Source organism: Equus quagga, chromosome 11 (assembly GCF_021613505.1).
Source record: "Equus quagga isolate Etosha38 chromosome 11, UCLA_HA_Equagga_1.0, whole genome shotgun sequence".
In the NCBI taxonomy this organism is placed as follows: Eukaryota; Metazoa; Chordata; class Mammalia; order Perissodactyla; family Equidae; genus Equus; species Equus quagga.
The window spans coordinates 100,764,011-100,787,693 of record NC_060277.1 but is presented as its reverse complement, the minus strand read 5'-3'; the positions used below and the strand labels follow the sequence as shown (position 1 = coordinate 100,787,693).

At 55.4% G+C, this 23,683-nt stretch overlaps 1 protein-coding gene across 1 annotated transcript; it reads right to left on the bottom strand.

The window, feature by feature from the left end:
* Window positions 1-2,770: 2,770 nt before the first annotated feature.
* Window positions 2,771-23,504, bottom strand: KCNH6 (potassium voltage-gated channel subfamily H member 6). The gene is made up of 14 exons (XM_046674669.1): window positions 23,429-23,504; window positions 22,413-22,643; window positions 17,307-17,468; window positions 16,999-17,204; window positions 13,641-14,066; window positions 11,769-12,168; window positions 10,555-10,754; window positions 10,122-10,374; window positions 6,815-7,008; window positions 4,962-5,046; window positions 4,541-4,648; window positions 4,256-4,424; window positions 3,378-3,564; window positions 2,771-3,055 (listed from the first exon to the last, which is right to left on the bottom strand). Exons 1-14 carry the CDS (start codon window positions 23,502-23,504, stop codon window positions 2,771-2,773), a joined length of 2,982 nt encoding a protein of 993 aa, XP_046530625.1.
* Between the last annotated feature and the right edge of the window lie 179 nt (window positions 23,505-23,683).

The following is a 23,683-nucleotide window of genomic DNA, read 5'->3' as shown; positions in this document are numbered from 1 at the left end:
ACAATTGCTTCCCCTCATTGGCTATTGCACCTGAAGCGTCTGAAACCTTCTCGCTATTGGCATAAATGTCTGTCGTTTCAACTATTTGCCCCGCCCAACCCCAGGGGGCAGGCGCTTTCGCAGCCCCGAAGATCATTGGCTGACAAAGATGTCAGTCAGACAGATAACGGCGCAGTGCAGGTGAATGGGGGCGTGGGTGGCAGAGAGACTAGTGTGCGGAGCAGTAGGCCTTCAAGTTCTAGGCCGAGCGTCTGAGAGGCAAACCTCTTGTGTGACCTGCTCAGACTTCCCTCTGCAGTTGCTATTCCGAGCAGCTTCTCCACGCTGTCGAGAAAAAATTAAAATTCTACCTTACCGGAGGGCCTGCTGTATTTCGCAGCACTGAGCCCCGCGGCCTGTCAGCCTGGCCCGCGCCACACGGCGACCACCTTAATTCCCCACTCGTGCCAACGCCCCGTTTAAGCCGGAGAGTTGTTCTCCCAGTGCCCCAAGGGCAGGCCGCAGACACGCCGTTTGAAAACCAGCTTCCGTCGGGCCTTTCCTCGCTTTCCTGGCCCTTCTAGAAATGCTCGGAATTCTAGGGTTGGAATTCAATAGGCAGCGACCCGACCAGCTTGGCTCTAAGTTTTTGGCAGTTCCCTGCCCGTCCCTTCCCCGCCGGGTCCCAAGGCAAACGCTACTCAAGCCCTAAATATACCTGTGCCAGAGTCTGAAGTGGAGGAGGGTCCAATCTAGGTAACATTTCTATAATTTAAATGGTTTCCAATTCTTTGCTTTCAGTAAAACTAAAGGAGTATTGAGAGAAGGTTTGTATTGAATTGTTAGATTGTTAACAGACAACTCAGAAAGAATTTAAATTGAGTGACACAAACCCCTTGGAATTCTAGCTACTTACTTATGTAAACAAGTTTTCTCTGTGCTTAAGTTTTTAAAAAAGGAAAGAAAAAGGTTGCTGAACCTTGTCTTACTCTAATAAAAAAATGATATTTATCCACACACATGAATTGAGAGGAAAATACCCTCTTCTAAGAGATCTATTTCCAATAAAATTTGTTTTTATAAGAATTTGAACATATATTTATGTTGTCTTGAACAACTCTGTACTAATAAGTGTAACCATTAAAGCCTTAGTAAGCTTACAAAAAATCGATTTTAAAATTTCAATTTGTGTATATATATATTTGTGTTGCAAACAGATATGATAAGGTTATCAATAATAGACTTTAAAGTATGGAAATAAGTTACATGGAGCATAAACTGTGGGAGGAATAGAGTGGAATTATGAGAAAAGAAAAAGGAATAATGCTAAAGAAAAGCTTGTTCTGGTGTTTTTAAAATGAATAATGTTGGCTCTTAAATCTCTAGGCTATTTGGGTCCAAATGGATCAATGTAAATGAAACCATTTATAAAGTGTCAATATTTACCACACACTGGAAATTACATCCTTTGCAACTATTTAAACTTATCAGTTAAATACTTCAGATGTCAACTTAAAAATGTAGGGGAGGGGAAGTACATTTTCAAAATTTTTTTAGGCCATGCAGGAGCAAAAAGGACTGAAGACCAATGACCAGTTTTTGGACAATAGCCCATTTCAGTGGAGTAGTTAACTGCACATGTTCTCAAGCCGGACCATCTGGGTTGAAATTACACCATCCTTTTCCTATAGTGTTGGGCAAGATTCTGTTTTTTTAAATCGAAGTATAATTTACACATAGAAGTGCACATATTTTCACAACCTGAAACATATTCATGTAACCAGTACCATCAGGAAACAGAACACTACCAGTAACCCAGAAGTCCCCCTCATCCTTAGGTGAGTTCCTTAGTCTCTCTCTGCTTCTAATCCCACATCTCTAAAATGGGGATAATAATATCGACACCACAAGGTTGTTGTGAGGATTAGAAGAACTAATATCTGCAGAGCAGTCAGCATAGTGCCCAGCACAGGGTGAGTGCTATGGAAATATTGGCTGTTGTCGTGATTCCCAATGGCCACCAAGTCAACACCTCTCTGCTTCCTTTCACTCCAGCCTGGCTAAGAGCCCCATGATCCAGGGGCTCCTGGGCCCAGCAGAGCCACCTTCATGTCCCCAGCACACAGCTCCTTTGAGAGGGGCTTGGAGAAGACAACAGATGTTGGGGTCATGGCACAATCAAGGACCTGATAACCCTCAGGTAAGTTATACACCCAGCTCAAAGTGAAATGTACAGACTTTATTAGCTGCGAGGCACTCCACTGCCTGCTACAGTCCCAAAGGTCATCACAGAACCATCAGGGGCAGAGCAGCTGAGGGCTGGAGCTCTGTGCCCTGATGTGTCTGCTACAGAGGACACTTTCATCTCCAGCTGGGTCACAGGCCCCAGGCAGGAGGTCTGACCAACCGTGGGTGCTGGGCTGCGAGGTGGTGGATAGTTCTGAGCCAGGAGGTGATTGCACCCAACCCAGAGCAAGGTTCTCACACAAAAGATCAGAAACTTCTTCTCTTTTCCTCATTGACCCCTCTGTCCTGTAAGCTACCTCCTCCACTCCCAAGGCTCACCCACCCTCCACCAGGCCCACTGTCTAAACAGAGGAGGCTGGGAAGAGTCCTGAGCCTCTTCACCCGTGCCATCTTGGGTCTCCTGGGTTAGCACTTTATAGGTACTCTAGCAGAATGGTTTTCAGAGGCCCATTTTGGCAGCTGCCTGCTTTCCCCAAATCCTTAACTCTCACCTCATCCACCTTCAATCCCCTCGTGGTGTCTTTTATCTTGCAGTTCAGTGGCTCTAACTCCCTGCAAATCCAGGATCTGAGCCATGTCTCTGGAACTCCAGCTGCTTGGGGACAGAGCTGAGATGTTCAGGGAGGGAGGGGAAGCGGGCACCATAGACGAGTCCCTGTACCTCCAGGGGACAGAGAGGAGAGGCCAGGGGTGGCAGGAACTCCTCAGGCTGCTCCTGTTCTGAGGACAGTGTCAGCGTTTTGTCCATTGCCGTGATGAGGTGAGGCAACCTGGAGGAGGAGTTCCTGTGCTTCGGCCCACATTTGCCCAAGTCACCAGAGCTTTGGGTCTAAGAAGGGCAAGAAAGGGGGAGCCATGCAGTGTGTGGAGCTCCCCTAGGCCACCCTGACTTTAGGGATGGGAAGTGGAAGGAGCTGTGTCCTGCTGCCCTTGCCCCAGCTGTGGGGTCTGCAGTCACAATCTGGGCTTTGCCACCACCCGTCCAGGCTACCGTGTCATGACTCAGACCATAAAGGAGAACAGTAGAAGCCTCAGCTGCTCTCAGACCACAGAGGCCCTGGGCCTGATGCCACACTGAGACCAAGATGGGGGTGGGGGAAGGCCTGCAGCTGCCTCCAGGCAAACCCCTGTGGATCCCCTCACCTGCTCACCTGTGCAGGGGACAGACTGCCCTGGGACAGCCTAGTTTCTGGACTCTGAGTCACTGAGGCCGCAGGAAACAAGGCCAGGTCATTGGAGGCAGGGGCTCCCAGAATGTAGCCAGTGTGGCCTTGGGGCAGTGGCTGCTGAAGGAGCTGAAGGATGCGGCTGAGGTCTGAGGACATGCGGGACTCCAGCCTGCCAGACAGAACCCCACAGTCAGGGTCAAGGTCGGGATTGGTGGGAGCAGTTTAGCTCCTGAGGGCAGCTCTCAGTTTTTTGCCTTCATGCTGTTTCTTCTGGATGGAATGGCAGCTCGGGCCCTACCTGAAGCTATTTCCCCACCACAATCCAAAGTCCCCTTAGCACATCTTTGTTTCTGATAACAGTGACCAGGCATGGTGCACACATCATTCAGTCCTCATAACGAAGCTTTGACGTGGGTATTCTGATAATCCCCATTTCACGAAAGGGCAAACTGAGGCCCAGAGTGGTTAAGTAACTTGCCTACATTCTTGACGGTAAGTTGCAGAGCCAAAATTTGAACCCAGGACTGTACTGCCCCTAAGCCCTCACTCTGCCACCACAGCCCTGCCATCCACAGGCCATACTCCCTTCCCAAGGGCCCAAGGAATTTGTTTCTGCAAGAGGTTATGCCTCTCCCTCGAGAAGACTTCCATGGCATATTCTGGGATTTGCTGGGACAAGCCATCCAAAGAATTGTGCTTAGTGACAGGGATGGAAAGGTTTGCAGATAAATGAGATCAGCCGTTCTAAAACTCACGGGATATCCAGTGCCATCCCTGAGCCACCAGGAGGGGGCACCCGTGCCTAGCCCAAGGCTGGGCCTACCCTGCTGTGCCTGTCCCTAGCCTGCAGGGGCACTCACCTGTTCATCTGGGCCTGCAGCTGCTCTAGCCTGGAGCCTAGCTCCCGAGGCCAGCAGTCTGGGTCTCCCTGAGGGTTTGGGGGGCTGTGCCTTGGCCTTGGGGGCACTTGCTGCAACAACTCAGGCCAGAGGCCAGATGCATCTGAGATGCTCATGGACGGGGCTGCGCCTGCAGGAGGGAAAGGAAAGCCTGAGCTTCAGTTCAGCTGGTTCCACAGGCCTGAGCCCATGCCCTTCCCCATACCTGCAATGGGAACACAGGGCGGGAGGAGGGGATCTCCTTACCTGGGTGACCTGGAGTACGAGGTCCTGCCCCCAGTGTGGTCTGGCTTCCAGGACCCAGAAGGCTGTAGCCCTGAGATGGGGACTGGGGACCCAGCCTGGGGGGGCTGGCTGGGTGGGGCCGTCCAGCCCTGGCCTCACTGTCCAGAGAGCTGCAGCCCAGCAGGTCCCCTGGTGCCTTGATGTGGAGCCCCAGGGGGCTGGCTGGTATCCACCCCTGGGGGCAGCCCTCAGGCTCTGAGGACATAGGGGGAAAAAGGGGGAAGGGCCTCTAGCAAGGAGCCTAGGGAGGGAGCCCCTCTCCACTCAACCAGGGGCTGGGGAGGCCTCTCCCAGGGAAGGACCTGAGAAGAGACAGGAGGCTGGCTGAGGCTTTGGGCTGGGGTGGGACAGACACTGCAGGGTGGGGGCTGGCTTTGCTCACCTGTCTGCTCATCACTGAGGAAGAAGCCTCGGTGGTCCTGGCTGACTGGAGCCTGTTGGGGTGATGACTGGAGACCCCCATCTGCCTTGTGGGGAACAAGAGCATCAAGTAACAGGGACCAAAGCTTGGACAGGGCCTCTTTGTTCTCCCCTGCCCTCCGTACTCCCCCTGCCATGACCCTTGTAACAACTAGATGACAAAGTGGTAATAGGTGTCTGGGTTCTCCCATGATGCTCCAGGCAGCTTCCTGCAGGCTCTCTCCTGCGTGGGTGGGCAGAACAGGGGCTTGGAGATGTGCAGACTGCCCAAGAGTCTTGGGAGAGGCTGCCTTGAGAGGCAAGATTTGAGGGGGTGGGGGCAGAGGAGCTGTTCTTTCAGTCCTCCCTTTCCTGAGCCCTGGTGGTCCCTCCCTCAGCATGGGCCAATGGGGAGTTTCCTCTGAGGAGACTGGACCTGGAACCCCAATCCCTCAGGGGCCAGCCCGGTGGCGCAGTGGTTAAGTGCGCACGTTCCGCTTCGGCGGCCTGGGGTTTGCTGGTTCAGATCCTGGGTGCGGACATGGCACCACTTGGCAAGCCATGCTGTGGTAAGCGTCCCACATATAAAGTAGAGGAAGATGGGCATGGATGTTAGCTCAGGGCCAGCCTTCCTCAGCAAAAAGAGGAGAATTGGCAGCAGTTAGCTCAGGGCTAATCTTCCTCAAAAAGAAAAAAAAAAGGAGGTGCCCTCAGCAGTGCTCTTGGTGGCCCACCCTCCTGGCACCATGAGACTTGGGGGCACCTGGGGGCTGAAGATGCCCCAGGCCATGGAGACCATATCCCTCTTGGCCTGGTGTCCAGTCACTGAGCACTCAGGCCACCTGATGGCACCTAGCAGCTGGGACCCGCAGGACAGTGTTCTTACAAGATGTCTTCTGGACAGATGAGGTGGGAAGGGAAGAGACTGAGGGAGAGGGAGAATGGCAGAGGGCACAGGGTGGGGAGAGCTGTCCATAGCATGGAAACCTGCTTCAGCACCACCCTCCAGAAGCTGGGGTGGGGCCTGGGCCAGCAGAGACCCTCCTTCTGAGGCTTGGGGAAGGTTATGGTATGGGGGCACTCAGGGCCAGGGTGTTAGCCACTTTGCCACTGCCAGGCGCCTGCCCACTCCTTCCCACCGGCTGATTCCAGACCCCCTCCTCCATGCAGCCCCTTCTGGGTACTTCCAGTCCGTACTGGCCATCCCACTCCTTGGCAACACTGGGCTCCACAGAAATTTGGTCCCCCCACACCCCCTTGTGACTTCCTTGGTTATTTAACTGTGTGGCTCTTTATTTTTCCTGAGTTGCTATAACCTCCACCACTGAGTGATAAGCTTGAGAGGAGAGACACCTCTATCACTTCTTTATACCTCTGAGATCTGGATGGCAGAACCCTCCCTTTCAGCTTGATAGGATGTGGTGGGAAAAGCCTGGGCTATGGATTTGCCCAAACTTCAGTCCACATTTGGCTCTGCCCTTGACTGTACAGCTTACTGTATGGCTGTATGGCTTTGGTCAATTTATCTTCTCTGACCCTCAGTTTCCTCATCTGGAAAATGGGGATAATAACACCATTTGCAGGGGGAAGACTAAATGAGATAATGTAAAAGAAGTCTAGTGCTTAGCATGAGTTGTTGCTTAATAAAAGGTAGCTCTCACCATACATAGCATTATGTTGGCCATGGTAGGCACAGAAGAAATTATAGTAAAGGGTGCAGGATGGGGTTGAAAGGAAGGGAGGTGGTCAGACGGGTCCCCTCAGGTCAGGCAGGCCAAGCCCCCAGCAGCTGGCCAAGGGCCACCACCCACCCTAACCCACCCAGCCCAGACTCACGTCCCGCAGGTTGAAGGTGACTTCCAGCTTACTCCAGAAGCTGTCTGCGAAGGTGGGGTACATGTCCAGCACCTCCAGCAGGTCTGCCCGCTGGATCTTGTGCAGGTCGCAGTAAGTCAGGGCCCGCACGTCTGCACTGGACTTTCCTGGCCGGGCATGGAGGCTAACAGGCTCCCCAAAGATGTCGTTCTTTCCTGCCAGCCAGAGGGGTGGGAGTCTCTCCAGGGTCTGGAGTCTCTCCAGGGTCTGGCTGCAAGCTCTCTTCTGGGGAGCCTCCATGATGGCTCCTTGAGCATGACCTCCCCACCACCTCAGAGATCCTGCCAGGCTGGCGCCTGATGCTCAGGGACAAGGCTAGATGTGCTGGCTGAGGCGGGGAGGGGGTGGGGTGGGAAACCTGCCCTTCCCTGGTTCTCTGAGTCTGCAGAGACCCCCCTCCCTCCCAGCATGTGGGTCCTCCATGGCCCCACAGGACCAGCCTCTATCAGAATCCCCCCTCCTATTTGCCATGTGCTTTGGCACTGCCCCTACCTCCCCAACCCCCCGCCAGGGGACAGTGGGCAGTAAGAGACACTAAAGGCTCCCAGCTCAGCCTCTTCCTCTCTCCTTAGCCTGCTGCAGTGCGTGAGTAAGAGTTCAGGGAACCCAGGGCCAGGAGCACCCAGGTCCCCCAGGGCAGAGCCTGAGGTGTGTCTCTTTGTGTTCTAACTCCCCATTGTGGGGCCAGGTACCAGGGTGGCCCTGGCAGAGAAAGCCTGAGGAAGTCATATTCCTTCTCCGGACCCCAGTGTTTCCATCTCTAAAATGGGTATAACCATATCTGCCTTGCCTACCCCACTGGGCTGTCCAGGGGAGCAGACACGATGCTTGAAGAAGTGCCTCGAAAAGCAAGAGGCACCAGACAGGTTGATGCAAGGGATTGGAAGGGGTGGATGTCACAGGGGAACATGGGCTGTGTACTCGGGGCACGTGGTGAGGGTATTGGGCCCTCCTGGTGCCAGGCACTGTGCTGGCCACAGAATGTAAACATGAATAAGATGCTGTCCCGCCCACAAGGAGCCCCCAAAGTCCCCGCAAGACAGGCACATACGTAACCAACTAGTTTACAGAACGAGTTACAGAGCCTTAGAACAAGGGAGAACCAAGAGCTATGGGGCCATGGAGAAGGGAGGGGCTTATTCCACCGGGGGGAGTTGAGGGCAGGGAGGAGGGGGGCTTACGGAGGAAGTGAAGTGGGAGCTAGGTGGTGAGAGTTGAGGAGGACTGGGCCTCTAGGGGAAAGGCAATCTAGACAGAAGAAACAGTGTGTGGTCAGTGCTACATGGTCAGGTCAGGGCTGGGGGGCGGAGAGCCCAGGGCAGGAGTGCCAGGGACCATGACTGTTCTGACATCTACTCCCCACAGGAAAGTCCAGCCCCCTCAGCCTAATGACACCACACAAGGGGTGCTAATGGTTTGCACAGAGAGTGATGGATGGAGGCCAGGACATGTCCCCCAAGAGAACAGGATCACATGTCATTCACAGAGGAGGGGACCGAGGCCTAGAGAGGGAAGAGACTTGCTAGGATCACACATAAAACCCAGAAGCTCGAAACCTGGGCAACATTATAAAGTGATGGTTTTCTAGTAGATGAAGCATTATGATCTAATGTCCAGTTCCACTCAGGACAAAATGAGAGGATTTCATGTCTCTAACTGAAACTTAAATTGGACTGGCTTCTTAATTATTAATAATGATTATTATCCTTCTCACGTGGATGGCACTTCTAAGATAGGCTGGGAATGAGAGAAGGTCTCATAGAGGAGCCTATGCTTGAGCTCAGCCTTGAAAGATGACAGGGGTCTGCCAGGCAGGGGTGCAAAGTAGGTGCTCCAAGCAGAGTGGCAGCATGTGCAAAGGCACAGAGGTGTGGCAGAGACCAGCAGGTTTAGAGAACTATAAGTAGTTTGTGTGGCTGGAGCATGAAATACCAGGAGGAGGGTGGCAGGACTTAGGGTGGCCAGACTCAGGAGGACTGTGCATGTCACGCACACGGGCTTACATTTGTCTCATGGGTCATGGGGAACCATGAAAGGATTTTGAGGAGAAGAGGAGTATGCACAGATGTGAATTTCAGGTCACTGGCAGAAGGTGGAAGATGAAGTATGGAAGTAGGCCAGACGCAGGGACATGGGAAAGGAGCTCCTGACACCTGCGTAGGAAGGACACGATGAGGGCTGGACCAAGGCAGAGACAAGGAGACAGGTGTGGGAGACAGAGGGATTAACAAGGGGAACAGACAGGGCTCTGTGCCTGCCTGGATGGTGGTAGGGGGAGAGGAAGGGAGAATGATGTTCCCTTGGTTGACTTCCAGGTCTCTGGCCTGGGCAATGGATGGTTCACAGTGATGGGGATGCCAAAGGAGCTGCTTTTGAGGGAAGATGATTTCAGATTGAAATATGTTGTTTGGTCTGGCTATGGAATATAAGGATGGCCATGCCCGGGAAGGAATAGAATATTGCAGTCTAAGGAGAGATTGGAGTTGGCACAACACTCTGGGGGTCCTTGTGGCATAAGTGAGGCTGACATCGTGGGGGCAAGGAGCTGGCTCAGTTGAGGGTGTAGGGTGAGGAGAAGAGAACAGAGCACCACATTTGGTGACACCGGCTGAGGGCGGGCAAGAGGGGAGGACAGGGCAGAGGAGTCTGAGGGGCCCTGTCTAGAGCAGTTGGAGGAAAGCCTGGCCTTGGAGACCAAGGGAAGACGACGCTGACGTCCTGGTCAGGAACTTGGGATGGGCTAAAGTCAGGGGGAAGGCAAAGAAGATGAGAATCATCTCAGAGAGGTGAAGTGACCAGGTCACATGGCTGGTAAGTGACAGAGGCTGTGTGTGCCCCAAATCTGTCCCCTGCCCAGCACTCACATCCTTTCTCCAAAGTGTCCAGTTGTCCCTGTAGCTGCACTGAATGAGACCCGGAAGCCCCCTCCACCGGAGACAAACCCTCGGAATCTCACCCTGAGCTCCTCAGGAGTGGAAGAAGCTAGGAGCCTGCCTGAACTTCTGAGTCAGACACTAGCCCGGGAATCCCTGCTGGGCCACTTGCCAGCATGACCTCTGTAAGCCTCAACTTCCCTATCCGGAAAATGGGACCTATGGCAGAGGTTTGTTCTAAGGATTGCGTGAGCTGGGTATGAAGCTGTCCGCGGCACATGGCAGGTCAGTAAAAGGTGCCACCATCAATCATTAGGAATGGAGTGGTCCAGGCAGGACATCTCTAGTCCCACCGCACCCACCCACACGGGCTTGGCTCTCCCCGGCGGACCCACCTAGGATAGCCACGACCATGTCGTCGCGCAAGATCTCGATGGAGCCCCGGGAGATGAAGTAGAGCGTGGAGAGCACGTCGCCGAGGTGTACCAGCGTGTCCCCTGGAGGAGCGTGCGTCGTCTTGAACTTGACGGCGAGCGCGCGCAGGCAGCCCTTGCTGGCGCCGCGGAATGCCGGGCAGTGCTGCAGCAACGCGCGGTGCAGGTGCAGGCAGATATCGGCCTGCAGGCACTCGGGGAAGCCCTTCAGCACCTGCGAGGCAAGCGGCCACATCCAGCGGGGCATGATCGGAGGTGGGGCTGGGGGAGCAAGTGGGAAGGGCTCTGGGGACGCCCTGCCCCGCGGGACCTTGGCCTCCCCCGGGGCGTTAGCCAGAGCTGGGACTTCAGCTGGGTCGCACATCCTACCCCGGGCAGGGTGGCGGGGGCTCACCGCGTTCATGTCGATGCCATTAGTGTAGGACCAGGCGTGCTGGAAGTACTCTTCGAGGCGCTGTCGCAGCGGGTTTGGGATCTGGTGGAATCGGATGAATTCCTTGACACGCAGCATCTGCGTGTGGTAGCGCGCGGTGCCGGAGTACAGGCGCTGGATGATGGCGGACACGTTGCCGAAGATGCTGGCGTACATGAGGGCTGGGGCGGGGGAGCAGAGGTGCGGGGAGTGAGCTCCTCCACATCCTCACCAGGCCTGCTCCAGGCCTCCCTCTCCCTGGGAGCCCCCTGGTCAAGGACCCCTCTGTCTGGGGCAAAGTCAGAAGTGCCCAGGACAGCGCCAGGGTACATGGGAGACAAAGATCCCTGGGCTTCCTGCCTTCCTCCCTCTGCCCTGTGCCTCTTGGCATCCTCCGGGCCCCAGAGGCCAAACTCCTGAGAAGAAAGAACTAGGGCAATGGATTTTTTTAGTTCAGATTTGTTTTCTCCTTCCAGTTGTGAAAATATAATAAAGGGAAAACTCTTGGTCTCTTGTTTTCACCCATTTTTTTCCTGTTGTTTTTGTTTTTCTGGGCTTTCACATCTCTAAATACTCTGAACATGACAGTCGACGTGTAAAATCCACACTGCCTCTTATGTTCCTAGAACAGGTGTCTCGGGAGGCAGGCAGCAAGTGCAGGGCCTGAGAGCACAGAGAGCCCTGGGAGCCAGACCCCTGGGATGGAACTGGATCTCTGTGTGTAATCCCCGGCAAGTGAGGACCTTCAGTTTCTTAGTCTGTAAACTGGGCTCATAAAATGGCCTTTATGGGGTAGTGATGGAAATGAAATATGGGCCTCTGATAAGCACTTAGAAAAGTGCCTGGCAGGGCCGGCTTCATGGGTGTGTGACTTGTGCTAAGAAGGGCCCTGAGCTTGGTTTAATGCTCTATTGTTACCATCTTGAAATTCTTAATATGTTTTTAACAAAGGGCTCCACGTTTTTGTTTTGCACTGGGCCGTGCAAATGATGTAGCTGGTCCTGGTGCCTGGCACATAGCCAGGGCTGTGTCGGTGTTAAATTCTGTGTATAGTTGGTGTACACATGCAAAACTGGCTTGTGCTGCATGCATAGGATCCTCCTATCACACAAATTGTTACTGGGTAGGTTATGTCTCATTACAAAACTAACAATCGAATTCCCTGGGTAAGGCCCAAGACATGAGGTGGCACTCACAGCCGATGAGCATGACGCAGATAGAGAAGACCTTCTCAGAGTTGGTGTTGGGTGAGACATTGCCGAAGCCCACGCTGGTGAGGCTGCTGAAGGTGAAGTAGAGGGCCGTGACATACTTGTCCTGCACTGAGGGGCCTGAGGCTGGGTCGCTGCCGTTGTAGCGCTTGCCAAGCTGCACACCCAGGCTGTCCAGCCAGCCGATCTTGGGCTCCAGGTAGGGCCGCTCCACGTTGCCGATGGCGTACCAGATGCAGGCCAGCCAGTGCGCGATGAGTGCAAAGGTGCACATGAGCAGGAAGAGCACAGCTGCCCCATACTCAGAGTAGCGGTCCAGCTTCCGGGCTACCCGCACCAGCCGCAGCAGCCGTGCCGTCTTCAGCAGCCCGATCAGGGTTGTCGTCTAGAGAAGCAGGGAGGAGGCCACAGGGCTGGGGGTCAGCCCTTGAAAGGCTGTGCTCAGGACCACATTTATCTACTTCTGCATATGGTCACACAGTCATTCAACAGACACTTGTGGAAAACCTGCTCTGAGCCAGGCTCTTGGCAGTGGGGCGCAGTGTGGGACCTTAAGGAGCTCTCAGCTTAAAGCTCAAAACAGTGTTATGGTTGCTGGCATAGAAGTCCAGGGGGAGCATGGAGGAAGGGGAGGTCAAGTGTGCAGGGACAGGGCAGAGGAGGCTTCACAGAGGAGGTTACACATGAGCTGAGTCTTTAGAGACAAGGCAGGGTCTCCAGGCAGACAAGAGGGAGAGGGAAACCACCTGTGGTGCTGCAGACTGGGCACAGAGTAGAAGGTAGTGGAGCAGTGAGAAATGAGCCTGAAGGCAGGCAGGCTCCTGTGGGCCGCAGGGACCATGAAGAGCTTGGCTTTTATTCCAAGCCATTGGGGAGCCACTGAAGGTTCTGAGGACAGGGGCAGATAAGTGGTTCTCTGTGAAGGGGGTGAGGCTGGCAGGTGTGGGGCTTGGGCAGAGGTGGGTAAGAAGGCCACTCAGTGCCCAGGCAGGGGCAGTGGGAGTGGAGAGGGGGAGAGGACTTGGGGATAGATTTGCTGGGAGTGGGTGGACATGGGAGCAGGGAGTCAGGATGGACACTCCCTGCTGTACAGGCTGGGGTGACTGAGGGTGACTGGAAGACGGAAGGCAGAGCTGATTTGAGTGGAAAGCTGATCCCAAGGGGGTGGAACAAAAGGACATAGCGGGACTAGAAGCTATGAGAAGAGCATGAAAATGCCCTCACGTCAGCCATGGGAAGCTGAGTGGGCACAGTGGAGGGGCTGGGTGGGGGAAAGGGGGACAGGCTGCACTGAGTCCCTTGTAGATTCCCTTTCTTTTTTTTTTTTTTCCCAAAGATTGGCACCTGAGCTAACAACTGTTGCCAATCTTTTTTCTTTTTTTTTACTATTGCTTTTTCTCCCCAAATACCCCCAGTACATAGTTGTATATTTTAGTTGTGGGTCCTTCCAGTTGTGGCATGTGGGATTCCACCTCAGCATGGCCTGATGAGCAGTGCCATGTCCATGCTCAGGATCCGAACCACCAAAATCCTGGGCTGCCAAAGCACAGTGCGTGAACTTAACCACGGCCATGGGACCAGCCCCTAGATTCCCTTTCTAAGTCTAGGGTAAGTGTGGTTTAGAAATCAGCATGAGGAGCTGAGACCACAGAAGTGCCCATCCCAGAAGGGGCAGAATTCTGGAGCACAGAGAGGGCACCCAGGCCTGGGGCATGGCCTCAGCTGCTCCTTCTCCAGGGCTGGGAGATGACCTCCACTTGCTTTGGCAAAGGTGCCCAATGCCAAGTACTCTCTGCACCCAGAGCTGTGGGGCACAGGGGATGGCCGCAACAACTGGCCTGAATGGGGCTTGCTCACCTCATCAGAGCCAGTGTGGAAGATGAGCAGGTCAAAGGGAATGGCGGCCACCATGTCAATGAGGAACCAGCCCTTGAAGTAGTGGACGGCAATGCGGCGGGGGTGGCTGACCACTTCGTCATTGGTGTTGACATAGGTGGTGCGGAAGTTGATGACAATGTCCACAACAAACATGATGTCCACAATGAGATCCACCACAGTGAGTGGACTGCAGGTGTAGCCGCAGTCCCCACGCTGAGACTCGTCCTGGTCACTGAGCAGAAAGGCAGCTGAGTAGGGTGTGAAGACGGCTGTGTAGATGACCAGCAGCAGGATGAGCCAGTCCCACACAGCCTTGAAGGGGCTGTAGTGCAGGAGGGTCCCACGGTGGATGCGTGGCGCCTGCAGCTTGTACTCCGGCAGCACGTCTGCACCAAGGGACAGGACCTGGGGGTGGGGGCCATAGGCTGGTCAGCAGGGCGGCCACCACTGGTGAGACGGGTCTGGGTGGGGTGAGGTCATAGGGGTGAAGCTTGGGAAGGGAGCTGTGGGAGAGGGTGGGTGACAAGGGCTGTGGAGGGCAGAGGGCAGGAGGCAAAGATGGGGTGAGGCATGTGTAAGGAGGCAAGTTCACAAGGTGACAGGTATATTGGGAGGAAGTGCAGAGAGAAGGTGGGGTGCAGCTCTGTCCACAGTGACCCCCGGTTTGAAGCTCACAAATTCCCTCTGAAACAGACCAGCCTGGAGTAGGTGGAGACAGGGCTGAGAGAGAGGGGAGGGCAGAGGAAAGCCAGGCTCAGGGTCATCGTGGGCATGTTCCAGGGAAGAGCCCAGATTGATGGGGTAGCTGGGGGGCGAGTCAATCCTCTCTGGTGGGTTTGGGAGGTTCTCAGTGGTCAGGTTCCTGATGGGAACAGGTTACCCCCAGAATAGCCTCTTCATTCAGGAGGGCCCTGTGGAGCATAGACCAGTGAGGACCCTCCTGGGGCCAACTTTCAGAGCCTTCCATGGAAAAAGTCAAATTTGGGAGTGTGTAGCTGATCTGGGCCCTCAAAAGGTCCTGGGCACCAGGGAGCCTCGACTGCTTCAATCATGTTCAAGGGGGTTTTGATCATTACATTCAGCTGAGCCCCCTCCACTCTGCCCCTCCCACCCCTCCCTCCAAGACTATGGCCAACATAGGATCACCAGGGTCCAGCCCAACATGCCCAGGCTCTGCCCAGTTGCCCAACACAAGAAAGAGCCAGGGCATCAGGAAAGGCATTCTTTTTGAGGCCAGACCTCCCAGGTTGATCCCAGGTCTGACATTGCTATATGTCTTTCTCAGGGCAAGTTTTGTAACCAATGAGCCTCAGTTCCCTCACTGGCAGAATGGGATCACAAAGGATGACAAATTCCGTGGAGTTGTTGTGATTAAATGAGATGGTGCATCTTGATGGCACATTCTGCCCTACATGATAATTCCTCCTCCCTGCTCATCCTCTATCAGACACTGCCCCAACAAGGATGGAGCCTGAAAGGTGTCCCATTGACCACACCACCACTCCAGATGGTCCCAGTTTAAGAAAATCTGCAATGTAAAGTTCTGACCTTGCAAACCAGATCCATTAACAGACGGGGTCACAATAAGGAAGATCCACCAAAGGGCTGGTGTAAACCATAGGGTCCCTGATCTGCCATCCAAACCCCTAAGAGGGACTGCAATGTCCCCACCCTGCAGTGACCTCCTGCTCAGCCTTCAGGCCTCAGTCCCTATTTTGCCTCCCCAGGAAGCCTCCTCTGACCCCGCAAAGACTTGGACCGTCTTTTTTTATTTTCTCCATGCCCCTTGTAAACACCCCTGATCACATGGTTATTCTCCACTGAACTCTAAGCTGCAGCTCCCTCATCCAACATGCCCATCTTGTATGCCCAGCACTTAGTCCCCGTGGGGACCGAATGAGCTCTGAAAACTGGAGCCGTCACAGCCACTGCCCCTCCTTCCTGGGCTGCTCAAGATGAAATTGCAAAGCTTGGGGAGTGGGAGGGAAGCAGCAGGAATTTGAGAGGGTGAGGTGAGAGTGTCTACTTCCTCAGGGTCCCAGATAGGGGCACCATCTCCCCCACCACACAAACCTCTATAGTCTCCCACCACCTCCAAAGCCAGCATGGGGGCCTTTCCCTGGCAAAGCCAGCCCTTCCTAGTGTCACCTGGAGCTGCAGGGCCCTCAGGATGTAGGAACTCAGGGGTGGGATCACACCTTCAGGTCCTTTAAGTTCTGGTTGAGACTAGTGTGACTTCCCTGCTCTGGGCCCATGCCAGCCCCTCCCCTGAGCCCTGTCAGGCACTTCCATCACCTTAGGGCCCACATGGAGTGGGCTAATAAAGCCAAGAGGGGCTGGGACAGGGAGCAGGACAGGAGAAGGCATGTTGGGTATGGGTAGGGACCACCACTCTCCAATTCAATGCCCCCATCACCACTGCTGACAACCTGAGGGCCCTGGGGTGAGCAGCTAGGTGGGCTTCCCAGAGTCAGGCCATTGGGCCACCTGCCTGACCTCTGAGGGCCCATCCCTGTAGCCTGGGGTCCTTCCTTCCCCATGGTTCTTGCGCTCCGTGTGGGGCTGAGTCACAGGGAGTTTCCACCCCATCTGCTCCAGCACAGACTGTGCTTCAGGTGCAAAAGGGGCAGGGAAGAAGAAGAGCTGCTCCCCATTCCCACCGCAGGGCTGTTTGCATTTCCCTCTAGAATGGTCACGTGGGGACCAGGACATCAGGCCCCATGAGAAGAGATGGTTTGGATCCAGGGAGCTTTCCTTTGGGCTGGCTGAGAAGGAGCTGAGGGAGAGGAAGGCATTCAGAGCCTGATCCCCAGAAAGCTGCTCAGACAATGCTGAAGATGTCAGCACTGCCTCCCCTCTGCCTAGATTGCAGGAGGATCCTGTTGTGTGTGTATGTTTGTGTAGAGGGGGATAACTGTCACCTCAATGGTAAGGGGCAAGAGCAGGGCTGGGGGCCTCTGGCCATCCCTCTTCTCAATATGGCCCTGACACCTCCTCTCTCTGCTTCTCCTTCTCTGTGGCTGGCAGAGCCTTGGGTAGGCCCCCTTGGTGGCCTGCATGTTCCCTCACTCCCAGGCCTAGGAGGTGGCACTATTCACAGGCTCTGTTGACCCCAATCTCCGCTGGCTCCAGGAGCTGGGCATCAGGGTGGTGGACTCAGGGTAGGTCTTCAGGTCTAAAGAATCAGACTCAAGCAGGACAGGAGGCCTGGGGCTCAGACCAGATACTAGGAGGCTCCCTCTGCTTGTCCAGGCCCCAGAGGAGCCCAGGCCCAGGGCCTGAGAAGGGATCCTCAAGGCCCGGCACAGCCCCATCCGCCCTGCCCTGCAGGCCGCACCTGGGTGACCTTCTCGGTGACATTCTGGGTCCGCTCCACCACCTTGTGGGGTGCGATGATCTCAATCTCCGTGGTGGAGCCCGAGCGGTGCTTCTCCAGGTTGAACTCCACAAAGTTGAGCGTGAACTGCGGGATCTGGCTGACGGTCCTGTACTTGACCCTGCCCGCACCAGGCCCCTGTGCACCCGGCCTGCCATGAGAGCCCTCTGAAACCAGGGCCAGGGTCAGAGCAGCCAGGGCCAAGGGACCAGCTGCTCCACTTGGTGCCCCCACTCGCCCCTTCCACCACCATCTGCACCCCTCCTCACCAGAGCCCAGGAAGCTCTGGGACAGCAGGCGCTGGGACAGGCTGCGGCTCCCTCTCTTGGCCAGGAGCTGGGCCAGGTCCTCAAAGTTGAGGATGAACATGATGACAGCCCCGTCCTCATTCTTTATGGGCACCACATCCACCAGGCAGCGGAAGCTGGAGGCTGCAAACAGCATTGGGAGGTCACTGAAGGAGTCCTCTCCTGCAGGAAACTGGCCAGGGGAAGCTAGGGAGGGGGCTGGGTTAAGGTCAAGTTAAGGGCGGTCACTGGGGTGAGGAGGCCTGGACAGTGACCAGAGCTATTGGGCAGAGGGTTGGTGACATTGCCCAGCAGGTGCCCCACCCACAGGGCAGAGGTGGGGAGAGCAGCTAAGCTGCTCATTAGGAGATAATGTAGCATCGGGCCCAAGTCCACGCTCAGCCCTCAGCTCAGGGCTTAACCTTGAGGCTTGCTTCTGCTGTAATTAAAGCTGAGCAGATGGGGGTGGATTAAGTGGGAGGTGAGGTCGGGCATTCTACCCCCTTGTAGCTCTGGTTGGCCCTGGGTTCAGTTCCCATATTCCCATCCCACAAAGATGCCCTGCTCCCCTGATGCTGGAAGGAACTCATTGTTGAGAACACACTAAGTGCCCAGAACTGAGCCAGTGGGCACATGAGGCCTCAAGCTCCATGGTGGAGCCCAGTGGATCCTTATGGGGAGGCACAGACCCGTTTTGCCGATGAGAGCTTGGGGTTCTGAGCAAGTGACTGCTGGGGCTGGGAGGGGACATGGAGTCCTTGGGCTCTCCATGCACAACTGCTTGGAAAGGAGAAGGTGCTTGTCTGGGGTGAGGATGCTGGAGTGAAGGCCCATCTGCTGCTCCAGGCCTGGAAGGGGAGGGTACTGAGCAGAGGTACTGGGACTGGGAAGAGGGCAAGTAGTGGCCTGGGGTCTGGAGAGGGAGAGAGACAGCAGTATGGGGGCAGGACAGGCCCCTCCTGCCATTCTCCCCACCTCTCAGGCAGCCTGGACCTAGCCATTGGCCCCATTGTTCCTCTCTCTGGCTCAAGGGTCTCACCGCCCCCCCCTGCCCCCACCATGTTTGTTTGTGGGCGGAACAAAACAAGCTAAATCTGTGCATCCCCCCAGGGCCCAGTCTGTTGGTGTTCACCCAAAAACAGGATCCTAAGGGGCAGGGCTTTAGGTAAACATGCAGATCAGAAGCAGAGCTGCCCTCCCTATGGGCACGTTTGTGTCTGTCTCATTTGTCTGTCCTGGGTGTTGTTTGTTGATTGAATGCATGAAAGAATGTGTGCATAAATGTGAGATGGTGGGAGACTGGCTGGCAGAGGTATTGCTACTTTGGGGTCACTCTTGCCCTGACTCTCCATTCACTGTTCACTTCCCTTTGCACCTCCTCACACCATCAGCGCTGGGGTGCAGCTGGGCCACCCCCATCCTCCCTCCCACTTTCCTCCCTGCCAACAGGAATCTCCTGGATCAGATTCCCGGACTCCCAGGCACCAGGCAGCCATCTGCCAGCTGCTGCACTGGGCCCCGGGGAAGACATCCACACCAAGGCGAGGCCACCCACCTGCTTCTGTGACCCACTCCTGGGCCCACAGTGCTATAAGCCTGCCTCCCAGGCCAGAGCCTGGCACTCTTGCCAGTCAGTGGCACGGCAAGGGTTGAACACTGGGACCTAGCAGGGAAGCTTCCTGCGCCAGAGGCCTGAGACACTGTCCCCAAGGCCAGGCCATCTCCTTGCTCTCTCTGGCACTGCAGAGATCTGGTCTGGCGGGGGCAGGGAAAGGGCAGAGCTGGGCAGAGGGGCAGGGCCTCCAGGCTCTCTATGCTGCTGCCAAGGCCCAGTCTTCAGGTGGCTGTACCCAACCACTGATGCTGTCTCTGGAAAACTGAGGCTGGGAACAGACTGAAGACCAGCCCATCATAGCAGTGAGGGCTGGAGGGGGGCTGTGTGTGTCATGCTTGCTGCCTTTGGGGTGGGTAGAGATGGGAGGCTATGAGGGTTTGGACAAGTTCCCCAGGCTGTCCTTGCTCACGAGTAATTGTGTCTGGGTGATCAGAAGTGGGTGGTGTGTCACTGAGGTTATGCCCAGGAGGGGCAGTGTTCCTGTGACGTTGCCCCATCCTTGGAGGGGGAGCCACAATTTCTGCCTCATGCTCCCTTCCAGGGGCTCCTCCAGGCACCCCCTCTCTGACCAAGGCCAGCAGGTTTGTCCCTTGGGACACCACACTTCTCTCTGCTGGTCTCTGCCTCTGGGATGTGCTCCTTCCTTTAGTTTCTCATTGCTCCCATCTCTTTATGCACACCCCATCAGGCACCATAGGGAGCCCTCAGGGAGGAGCTGGTGTTACAAAAAGCTGCCACTAAGAGGGTGGCTGCTCCATACCGCCTCCCAGCTTGGTGTTTCTGGCATTCATGAGTGAGTTTGCAGAAAACCATGGGGCCCCTGACCTCAGCCCTTGCCCTGTCCTGCTTATCTGGAGCTAAGGACTGGAGGAGCCCTAGGCTCCCTCTAGTCTGGCTTGAGGATTAGGGGACTCTCTGGTTTGGGGTCATCAGAAAGGAGAAGCCAGCAAAGGCAGGCATGTCTGGGCCCCCTGGTGGGTTCTCAGTGGAGGCGGCGGTAGGGTGGGGGAGGTCTGAGTGCTCTCCACCCCTCCCTCTAGACTCTCATTGGTTCTAATCTTGTGGCCATCACCATTCCTCCTATCTTTTAGGTTCTTATTTCTCCTAATAAAGGCAGATGGAGGAAGAGCCAGTTTCTCAAGGATCTTTGAGCCCTGACTCGTGGGGTAATTTTTGCCAAGTGTCTTGGCCTCTTTGATCCCAACTTTCCACAGCTGCACAGTGTGGAGATACAGGGACGCAGACCTTCCACTTTGACTTGGAGTCAGTGGATTACCCCTTTAGAGGAAAAAGGATTATAAATCAGCTGGAGTTCTGTTCAGGACTCATTCCCACCTCCCTGGAGTCAGGGGGAGTGGGGAAGAGGAGGTATTGACCTGAGGAGGGAAGAAATCACATTAGGATGCCTCTCAGCAGGACTATAAGACATATGTAAATATGATTAAAAAAATAATAATAATGTGGTCAGAGTGGACCACAAGGTGAACATAAGTTATCTGAGTACCACATTCTTCCCTTAAGGTAATGTAGGCCAGGAAGCTCCCTTTTCAGGCCAATTTCAGGCAGCTCCAGGGGGTCAAAAAGCCTTGGACTTATATGACAGAGAAGAGCTTAGGGTAGGGGTGGTAGTAGACTAGAATTTATGGGGCACCAGGTAAGTGGATAATCTTCCATTTTCACCCAGGGCTGGCCTCCAAGATTAGGTCCTTAGGATCCCTTCTGATAACTAGAGGATTCCATCAGGGTTCTGAAGACCTGTGTCCTGATTTCAGAGGATCAAGGCCTGACCTTGACCTCTGCCCCCTGCCCATGTACATGCAGGGTGGTGAGGAGACCTGAAAGTGTGATCTGACATCTCTAGGAGTCTGGAATCAACCCTCACCACTCTGGGGCCCAGGTAGAGCTCTGGGGTCAAGAAGAGGGAAAGAGAAGGACATTTCCTGCTGTCCCATTCTGTTCCCCCAGGACCCTTCTCACTCCCCTGACTGTCACCTTCCTGAAATGACATGAGGAAGTGAGGTCACAGGTTTTAAAAATATTCTGACTTCGTTAACCCTGTGAGTGATGTCAAACTAAGGCAGATTCTCCCTAGTTCCCTAAACGCCACCCCTACGTTCACATGGGTGGCAGCAGCAGGCAACAGCCAGAGGGACAGCCAGGACCTGCCCAAGAAACACCCTGGAAGCCCTTAAACACATACCCACACGCACACACATGCTCACATTCACACTTAGCAGTCATGCTCCAAGCACACACCAGGCCCCTGGAACCGGGGCTCTCAGCACTCCTCAGACCCAACCCAAAGGTGCCTGCCCTTTATCTGCACTCAGATGGCCCTCATGCCTGCCATCCCTGGTGAGGGCCCTCCTCCAGGGCTTCCTTCCCCCCAAATCCAACCTCCGAGCACAGGGGCAGTTGGGGTCCTTTCTCCCCTCTTGGGATTACTCAGATCAGATATCTCTGAGGGAAGAATCCAGAGACTTGGGGTCCAGTCCCAGGTTGGATCCCAGCAGTAGGATCTCGAGCAAGTCCCTTCTTTTTCTTGGACCTCGGTTTCTTCAACCATGAAATGAAAGGATGTATCTAAGCCAGTGGTTCCTAAACTTGGGAGAACATCGGAACTGCCAGGGACATTTTTCCAAATACACCTGCTTGGGTCTCACCTCACACCTCTGAGTCAGAGTTTCTCTAGGGAAGGTGTGTTTTGGAAAACAGGCCCCAGGTAATTCTGATGCAGAACCAGATTAGGGGGCCATTGACCCAGGGGTTTTCAAAGAGACTTTTAGGATCCTAGTTCCCATCCATCTCTCCCCTCCCCTTGACAGGTCCAGTGGAGACTCTGAGGTCCTGCGGGGAGGGTCTCAAAGAGCTATAGAACTCTTTATCCTCAGCCCCTGCCCTATGTTTCTGTTCTGCTTACAGTAAACTTGGGCCAGCAGTAATACCCCAAACTGGATGAGCCTCCAGGTCAGGGCAAACTCCAGACCCTATCTCCCCAAGAAGCTGGGGCTGGGTGAGCCAGGCCCACCCCTCTTTCCCAGCCAGCAGCCCCCATGCCTTGCCTGGCCACAGAGGCCTTGAGGGGGTGACTCCTCCCCTAATCCCCATAGCAGACGGAGATGAGGAAAGGTTAATTTCCGTCCCAGCTGCCTGACAGCTGGGGCTGACAGTGACAGAGTGGACAGCCAGGAGACAGGGGACATGGGGGAGGGATGGTGGAGCGGGAGGCCTGCCAAGGGCCAGGACCAATCCATGGCTCAGCCTGGTCCCCAGCCTCTAAAAAGGACCTCAGAAGGCATTGCATCTGATGTCCATCACTTCCCCCTACAGATGAGGAAACTGAGGCCCAGACAGGAGACACGATTTATCTAGGCCCTTTGTTCCCTGGGTCAGTGCCCTCCCCATGACCACTCAGCTGGACAAGAGAGGGGCCAAGCCTGCCCTGCAGAACCAGTGGCCCAAGGGCACCTCACCATCCTTGCGGTAGTAGAGGATGTCCACCTTGCACTCCTCGGCCCCCAGCAGGGCCTGCGCCAGGCGGGACATGGCACTGCGCGGGGTGTTTGGGCCTGTGAGGAAGTCGCAGGTGCACGGTCGCTGCATCACCTCCACTCGGGAGTAGCCGAAGAGTTCACAGAAGCCATCGTTGCAGTAAATGATGGCGCAGTTCTCCATCTGAGCATTGGCAATCAGGAACTTACGACCTGGGGTGGGAGGTGGGAGGTGGGAAGCCCATGGCAACCAGGATTGGGTGGCAGGGAGGGAAAAAGCATAGGGACTCCTGGCAGCAGTGAGGGTGGAACTAGATGAGGGAGCAGAGCAGTGACCAGAATGAGGGAGGGGGGAGGTCAGGTCTGGGGAGGGTGGGAAGACCAAGGAGGCCAGAGTCATGGGGGAAGTTCGTGGGACTCCTGGGAGTATTGAGGGGGTGGCTAGGAGGGGGCAGCAGGACTTTACCAGAGAAGTAGGGGCTGGGGAGTCAGGCAGTGAGATTGTGGGAAGACCAGGGTAGTAATGGGGTCAGTGAAGTGCGAGGAAGGCCCAAGACTTCCTGAAGGCTATAAAGTGGGGTCAAGAAGGAGCAGGGATGTGAACAGATTGGGGCTGGGCCTGGTGAGAGCTCCTAGAAAGACCAGAGTGGCTAGGGTCAGGTGGTGAAAACGAAGGAGTCAAGGAAACCACTGGAGGAAGGAGGGGGGGAGGAAGTAGGACAGTGACAGAAGGGAGGTCAGGGCTTGGGGCCCAAGAAAATAACTCAGGGGAGGAAGAAGGGGCTGTGCTCTGCCCCTCTTGCTCCAGAAGACAGGGTGGCATTTGAGGTAAGTGGGGCCCGCTGGAGAAGGTGTTATGGACGTGAAAGCGAAGGATTTTGCATTCAGCATCCGGTACCCCCCACCCTGCTCCATTCGAAGTTAACGAAGGGGTCCTGCCACTCCTGCCACCGAACCAGGACTCCAGATCGTCCCCCCACCCCAACGCACACACTCACTCTGGCCCTCGAACTTGCGGATGATGGTGTCCAGGTAAGTGTTTTGGGGCGCGACGTGGCCCCTACGGACCGGCATCTTTCAGCCGCAGCCTCTGCCCAGAGCCACCAGTGCCAGTCTCCCTGCGTCTCCGCCTCTCCTCGGGCTCAGCGGCGTCCGGCTCCGGGTGGGCGCCGCCCTCGGGGAGGGCCGCTGGCCTCGGTGCCCCGCCCGCCGCCTGCGTCTACCCTCGGCGCCCTCTCCGGCCCTCCCTCGCC

What these genes read in the sequence shown, in the direction of transcription:
- KCNH6 (XM_046674669.1), bottom strand. Translation starts at nt 23,504, where the DNA reads ATGCCGGTCCGTAGGGGCCACGTCGCGCCCCAAAACACTTACCTGGAC. An exon ending in TCACCGAGAAGGTCACCCAG is followed by an intron (nt 14,067 to 16,998) that starts GTGCGGCCTGCA and finishes CCCCACCCCCAG; the next exon opens with GTCCTGTCCCTTGGTGCAGA. An exon ending in TCACCTTCAACCTGCGGGAC is followed by an intron (nt 5,047 to 6,814) that starts GTGAGTCTGGGC and finishes GTTCCCCACAAG; the next exon opens with GCAGATGGGGGTCTCCAGTC.